Source organism: Salvelinus sp. IW2-2015, linkage group LG11, assembly GCF_002910315.2.
Source record: "Salvelinus sp. IW2-2015 linkage group LG11, ASM291031v2, whole genome shotgun sequence".
Classification (NCBI taxonomy): Eukaryota; Metazoa; Chordata; class Actinopteri; order Salmoniformes; family Salmonidae; genus Salvelinus; species Salvelinus sp. IW2-2015.
The window spans coordinates 47,317,074-47,324,846 of record NC_036851.1 but is presented as its reverse complement, the minus strand read 5'-3'; the positions used below and the strand labels follow the sequence as shown (position 1 = coordinate 47,324,846).

At 44.2% G+C, this 7,773-nt stretch overlaps 1 protein-coding gene and 1 long non-coding RNA gene across 2 annotated transcripts in view; both read right to left on the bottom strand.

Moving 5' to 3' along the window:
• Positions 1-304, bottom strand: part of LOC139028413 (uncharacterized) — a 1,848-nt gene extending 1,544 nt beyond the window's left edge. Inside the window, exon 1 of the long non-coding RNA XR_011480643.1 lies at positions 270-304. This is a non-coding gene — a long non-coding RNA (uncharacterized lncRNA). The remainder of the gene's footprint in view (positions 1-269) is intronic.
• Positions 305-2,118: 1,814 nt separating this feature from the next.
• itga7 (integrin, alpha 7) overlaps positions 2,119-7,773 on the bottom strand; it is a 97,042-nt gene continuing 91,387 nt past the window's right edge. Inside the window, exons 23-24 of the mRNA XM_070445846.1 lie at positions 5,193-5,318; positions 2,119-2,657 (exon numbers count right to left, since the gene is read on the bottom strand). Of these exons, the coding sequence (XP_070301947.1) occupies positions 2,496-2,657; positions 5,193-5,318 (288 nt within the window). The 3' untranslated portion in view covers positions 2,119-2,495. The remainder of the gene's footprint in view (positions 2,658-5,192; positions 5,319-7,773) is intronic.

The following is a 7,773-nucleotide window of genomic DNA, read 5'->3' as shown; positions in this document are numbered from 1 at the left end:
TCTTTCTGAAGGTGCACACTTCCCATCGTGGATTTATCAATGGTGAAAAACTCGCTCAAGCCAATGGTATTCTACTGTATTCTACGTGATTCTTCATTATTCTACTGTATTGTCCTTTTAGAATGACTGGATCAATATTCTGAACTGCTACTCGCTGACTGACTATCGACTGACTGACTATCTGACTGACTATCTGACTGACTGACTGACTGACTGAGTCTGACTGACTGACTATCTGACGACATCTGACTGACTGATATCTGACTGACTGACTGACTATCTGACTGACTGACTATCTGACTGAGACTGACTATCTGACTGACTGACTGAACTGACGACGACTACTGACTGACTGACTATCTGAGCTGACTGACTGACTATCTGACTGACTGACTTAGATCTCTGACTGACTGTACTGACTGACTATCTGACTGACTAGCTGACTGACTGACTGACTGACTAACCGGGGAGAATCTATATGTACATGCCTTGCATTGGTTTACTGACTGTAATACTGCACACATACAGTGGGGAGAACAAGTTATTGATACACTGCCGATTTTGCAGTTTTCCTACTTACAAAGCATGTAGAGGTCTGTAATTTTTATCATAGGTACACGTTCAACTGTTGAGAACGGAAATCTTAAAACAAAAATCGAAAATCACATTGTATGATTTTTTAAGTGAATGAATTTGCAATTTTATGTTGCATGACATAAGTATTTGATCACCTACCAACCAGTAAGAATTCCGGCTCTCACAGACCTGTTAGTTTTTCCTTTAAGACCCTCCCTGTTCTCCACTCATTACCTGTATTAACTGCACCAGTTGAACTCGTTACCTGTATAAAAGACACCTGTCCACACACTCAATCAACAGACTCCACCTCTCTACAAATGGCCAAGACCAGAGAGCTGGTAAGGACATCAGGATACAATTGTAGATCCTGCACAAGGCTGGGATGTGCTACAGGATAATAGGCAAGCAGCTTTGGTGAGAAGGCAACAACTGTTGGCGCAATTATTAGAAAATGGAAGAAGTTTAAGATGACATGTCAACACCTCGGCTCCTGGGGCTCCATGCAAGATCTCACCTCGTGGCGCATCATCATGATCATGAAAGGTGAGGGATGAGTCCAGAACTAAGGCAGGACCTGGTCAATGACCTGAAGCAGAGCTGGAAACCACAGTCTCAAGAAATTATCATTAGTAACACACTACGCCGTCATGGATTAAAAATCCTGCAGCGCACGCAAGGTCCCCCTGCTCAAGCCAGCGCAGTCCAGGCCCTCTGAAAGTTTTGCCAATGACTATCTGGATGATCCAGAGAGGAATGGGAAAGGTCATGTGGTCTGATGAGACAAAAATAGAGCTTTTTGGTCTAAACTCCACTCGCGTGTTTGGAGAAGAAAGAAGGATGAGTACAACCCAAGAACACCATCCCAATGCTGAAGCAGGAGGTGGAAACATCATTCTTGGGGATGCTTTTCTGCAAAGGGACAGGACGACTGCACGTATTGAGGGAGGATGGATGGGCCATGTATCGCGAGATCTTGGCAACAAACCTCCTTCCCTCAGTAAGAGATTGAAGATGGGTCGCTTGCTGGGTCTTCCAGCATGAAACAACGACCCGAAACAACACAGCCAGGGCAAACTAAGGAGTGTCCGTAAGAAGCATGCTCAAGGTCCTGGAATGGCCTAGCCAGTCTCCAGACTGAAACCAATTAGAAAATCTTGGAAGGGAGCCTGAAAAGTCCGTATTGCCCCAGCGAACAGCCCCAAACTCTGAAGGATCTGGATAAGTCTGGTAGGAGAGTGGGCCAAATCCCTGCTTGCAGTGTGTGCAAAACCTGGTCAAGAACTTACAGGAAACGTATGATTCTGCTAATTGCAAACAAAGGCTTCCTCGACCAAAATATTAAAGTTCTCTTTTGAGGTATCAAATTACTTAGTCATCAATAAAATGCAAAATTCATTACGTAAAAATTCATACAATGGATTTTCTTCGATTTTTGTTTTAATTCCGTCTCTCACAGTTGAAGATGTACCTAGTGATAAAAATTACAAGAGCCCTCTATATGAACTTTTAAGTAAGAAAAACCTGCAAAATCGCAGTGTATCAAATACTTGTTCCCCCACTGAGTCAGTCAGTCAGATAGTCAGTCAGATAGTCAGTCAGTCAGATAGTCAGTCAGCAGTAGCAGTTCAGAATATTGATCCAGTCATTCTAAAAGGACAATACAGTAGAATATAGAAGAATACAGTAGAATACAGTAGAATACCATTGGCTTGAGCGAGTTTTCACCATTGATAAATCCACGATGGGAAGTGTGCACACTTCAGAAGAAGGGTGATGAATCGGGACATAGCCTCAATGTGCACAACAGTGTTGTGACACGGTCAGTCTGCACACGTTTGTTCCACTGCAGAGTTAGTGAGTGCCGTAGGGTTGAATGGGTGTTTGTTGTTATTCTAGTCCTTGTTTGTTGATGTTGTTCAGGAGCGTCCGTCGCTCCAGTGTGTGGCCCACTCCTTCTTCTGGAGGAYCCCTGCCTTCTGCTGGCTCTGCTGGAACTGGGGCCGGTCTTGACGGGGGATCTTCACCGCATGGTACTGAGGCACTTTGTCTTCATACTGGACCCGACGGAAGAAACCACACTGTGGGAGAGAGAGAGAGAGAGACTAGGTTGATGTTGCTATGCAACCCAAGGAAGATTTTTGGTTGCTGATTCTGAAACATTGTGCATGTGCCACAAAAGCCCAAAACATCCAGGTGATTTGCATAAAGTTTGAACAAAACAGGTGACACACAACAAGCAAAGTAAACACACCACACAACATAATASCCATATGCTGTCAACACACTCTAGCACCGCCATTTTGTGAGAAACAAGAAACAAGTTCACTTTGGCATTCTAACCTAATCTAATCAGGAGACATATGACCAGATGAAATGAGATTATTCATGAATAGAACAGGAAGGACAATCTCATCAGGAAGAGAACATGTAAACAACCTCCTACAACGCCAGGATGAACTTGTTTCAGGTATACAGAGGTTTACAGATCACAACTCAGGCAAAGTCACAGCACTGACAGGCCGGTGCAGAGCAGGCCAAGGTGCAGAGCAGGCCAGGGTGCAGAGCAGGCCAGGGTGCATGGCTTTACCACTTGGAGAGAGGAGAGGGCAGAAACCTATTGGTCTGACGCCTGCTTCTCAACCTCAGAGGGCTGAGCATGCATGTGGGCATGGTAGTACTCTGTTTCGTACTGCGGGCGGCGCTCTGTACGCTTGAAGAACCCACACTGGGGAGGAGGAGGAGGAGGGGGAGTTACAACAGAGATATGGAGGGAGGAAGAGAGAGAACGCAGTTTGAAAAAAAGTAAAGAAGAGGAGAGATGAACTAGAGAAGAGAGGGGAGGAGAGATGGACTAGAGAAGAGAGGGGAGGAGAGATGGACTAGAGAAGAGAGGGGAGGAGAGATGGACTAGAGAAAAGAGAGATGGACTAGAGAAGAGAGAGAAGGACTAGAGAAGAGAGGGGAGGAGAGCTGGACTAGAGAAGAGAGGGGAGGAGAGATGGACTAGAGAGAGAGGGAAGGAGAGATGGACTAGACAAGAGAGAGAAGGAGAGATGGACTAGACAAGAGAGAGAAGGAGAGATGGACTAGAGGAGAGAGCAGACTTGTCACAAACAGATGGCGCAGATGGCAATATCAAAGACATTGAATGATAAGATAATAATGGAAATAGATATAAGTTGGCTGATGTACATTTTTTGTATGTGTAAAACAACACATTTCACCGCACCTATCCGGTGGATGTGAGAATAAAAATAAAAAGTAACCCGTTTTCTTTCTTCCAGAGTATGCAGGCCAGCAGAACCAGCAGCAGGATGCCAACCAGGATAGTAGAGATACACCACATGACCAACAGTATGTGGACACCTGCTCGTCAAACATCTCACTCCATAATCAGGGGCTTTAATATGGATGTTGGTCCCCCCTCCTTTGCTGCTATAACCGCCTCCACTCTTCTGGGAGTGATGTCGGGCAATGAGGACTGGTTCGCAGTCGGTGTTCCAGTTCATCCCAGAGGTGTTCGTGAGGTCAGGGCTCTATAGAGGCCAGTCAAGTTCTTCCACACCGATCTCGAAAATCAATTTCTGTATGGACATCACTTTGTGCATGGAGGCATTTTCATGCTGAAACAGGAAAGGGCCTTCCCCAAACTGATGCCTCAAAGTTGGAAGTACAGAATCGTCTAGAATGTTATTGTATGCTGTAGCGTTAAGATTTCCCTTCACTGGAACTAAGAGGCCAAGCATGAACCATGAAAAMCAGCCCCAGASCATTACTCCTCCTCCAYCAAACTTTACAGTTGGCACTATGCATTCAGGCAGGTAGCGTTCTCCTGGCATCCGCCAAACCCAGATTAGTCCGTCGGACAGCCAGATRGTGAAACATGATTCATCACTCCAGAGAACACGTTTCCACTGCTCCAGAGTCCAATGGCGACGAGCCTTACACCACTCCAGCCGACGCTTGGCATTGTGCATGGTGATCTTAGGCTTGTGTACGGCTGCTCGGCCATGGAAACTCATTTCATGAAGCCCCCTGACGAACAGTTCTTGTTCTGACGTTGCTTCCAGAGGCAGTTTGGAACTCGGTAGTGAGTGTTGCAACCGAGGACAGACGATTTTTACTCGCTATGCGCTTCAGCACTCGGTGGTCCTGTTCTGTGAGCTTGTGTGGCCTACCACTTCGTGTGGCCTACCATGAGACGTCGTTGCTCTTAGACGTTTCCACTTCACAATAACAGCACTTACAGTTGACCGGAGCAGCTATAGCAGGGCAGACATTTGTTGGAAACTTGTTGGAAAGGTGGCATCCTTTGACGGTGCCACGTTGACGCTGCCGATGTTTGTCTATGGAGATTGCATGGCTGTGTGCTCAATTAATATTTTTTTTACATCTGAAATAGCTGAATCCMCTAATTTGAAGGGGTGTCCACATACTTGTGTATTTATACTGTATGTAGGTACAGTAACTAATGTACCATATGTATGGTAAGTCATATGATGTGTGTTGTATCTTCTACGGTATGCAGACCAGCAGGGACAGCACCAGGATAATAGAGATATGTAGGAACAGTAATAGAGGTGTTTATTCTGTGTTATACTAGGTGTTGGTACCTTCCAGAGGATGCAGACCAGCAGAGACAGCACCAGGATACCAGCCAGGATGGCTATGAGAATCCACCACCAGGGGATCCAGTACTGGGCAGTCAGACCAACCTCTGGGTAAATCATCACTGGGACCTACAGGGAAAACACAGTAATATATGAGGGTTTTATTGTGAAGTGTCTTTACTGTGTATGTGTCTCTAGTAGATGTTGTTGTTTTCTTTTTTTGCAGGGTAGTGTTGTGTGGGGAAATACCAATACATGAAGAGCAGGTTTTATCTATCTATAGCTATAAGCTCAAAAAAGCACTTGTTTTTTCCTTACTAGCAACTGACTTTGCCTGAGGAAAATGTTCTTGCTACGTCTGTGATATGTTGTTGTTTCACAATTATGTAAAAGAAAATGCTATCTGTAAGCTATATGAAGATGAAAAAGCACAAAAAAAAAAGAAAGGAAAAAAGGCACTGTTTTTTTGCTACACGATGACTTGTGATGAAATAATTTTGGAGGGAATAGTACTTCTATGATTGGGATATTGAGTCTCAGCTAGTTATGGTTAAAATGAATACCACTCACTACTGTCAGTCGCTTGAAACAGGTGTCTGCTAAATTTCTAAAATGAAATGTAATGTGATGTGTTGTTTGTTTAACCTTCAGGAAGGTCTGTTACACACACGTTGTGTGGGGTGGAATTGCATCGTGGGAACAGTAGTCTTTGTTATTACCACTAACAACATAATGTGAGCAGTGAGTGGTGTTTTACTTCAGGAAGTGCTTTAACAGCCAACTTGTGTGGGTGAATTTAGCATCGTGGAACAGTAGTCTGTTATTACACATAACAACATAATTGATAGTGATGTGTGTTTTACCTTCAGGGAAGTGCTGTTACACCACACGTCGTGTGGGGTGAATTGCATCGTGGACAGTAGTCTTTGTTATTACCACATAAACAACATAATGGACAGGTGATGTGGTGTTTTACCTTCAGGGAAGTGCTGTACACCACGCGTTGTGTGGGTGAATTGCATCGTGGGAACAGTAGTCTTGTTATACCAGTTACAACATATGTGTAGGTATGTGGTGTTTTACCTCAGAAAGTGCTGTTCAAAGCGTCCCTGGATCTTGAGGACAGCAGAGTCAGAGAAGCTGTGGAGAGGACACTGGAAACAGCACACATCGCGCTGAACCCACAGACAGTCCTACACACAGAGAGGGTTGGGAAGACCATCGTTGAAGAATAAGCAGAGTTGGGATTCAATCAAACTATCAGTATGGATGCCCTGAGTGCAGGGCTCTAGGGGCGTGTTTGTACACGTGAGCTATGGGATGTTTTCTAGGTGCTGGCCTGATTACAACCAGTGTTGTGAGTAGAGCTATGGGATGTTTTCTAAGTGCTTCCTGATTACAACCAGTGTTGTGTAGTAGTGAACTACATCTAGTTCAAACCAGTAATTTAACTAATTTACAGTAGCTTGATGTAGGATTCAACCTGGTAGTGTTTCCGGTAGTTAATACTGTTTTACCATGTAGCTGGTAGTAACTACTAACTACACATACTGTTTTACCATGTAGCTGTGTAGCTAACTACTAGAACTACACATGACTGTTACCATGTTAGCGGTGTAGCTAACTACTGAACTACACACTACTGTTTTACCATGTAGCGGTGTAGCTAACTACTGAACTACACACTACTGTTTTACATGTAGCGGTGTATCTAACTACTGAACTACACATCTGTTTACCATGTAGCGGTAGCTAACTACTGGAAACTACACACTACTGTTTTACCATGTAGCGGTGTAGCTAACTACTGGAACTAACACTCTGTTTTACCATGTAGCTGGTAAGCTAACTACTGGAACTACACACTACTGTTTTACCATGTAGCGGTGTAGCTAACTACTGGAACTACACACTACTGTTTTACCATGTAGCGTGTAGTAACTACTGGAACTACACACTACTTTTACCATGTAGCGGTGTAGCTAACTACTGGAACTACACACTCTGTTTTAATGTACGGTGAGCTAACTACTGGAACTACACACACTGTTTTACCATGTAGCGGTTAGCTAACTACTGGAACTACACACTACTGTTTACCATGTAGCGGTGTAGACACTGGAACTACAGCTACTTTTACCATGTACGGTGTAGCTAACTACTGAACTACACACTACTGTTTTACCATGTAGCGGTGTAGCTAACTACTGGAACTACACACTACTGTTTTACCATGTAGCGGTGTAGCTAACTACTGGAACTACACACTCTTTTTACCATGTAGCGGTGTAGCTAACTACGGAACTAACACTACTGTTTTACATGTAGCGTGTAGCTAACTACTGAACTCACACTACTGTTACCATGTACGGTGTAATAACACGGACTACACCTACTTTTTACCATGTAGCGGTGTAGCTAACTACTGAACTAACACACTGCTGTTTTACCATGTAGCGGTGTAGCTAACTACTGGAACTACACACTACTGTTTTACCATGTAGCGGTGTAGGCAACTACTGGAACTACACACTAGCTGTTTTACCATGTAGCGTTGAATAACCACTGGAACTACAACCTACTA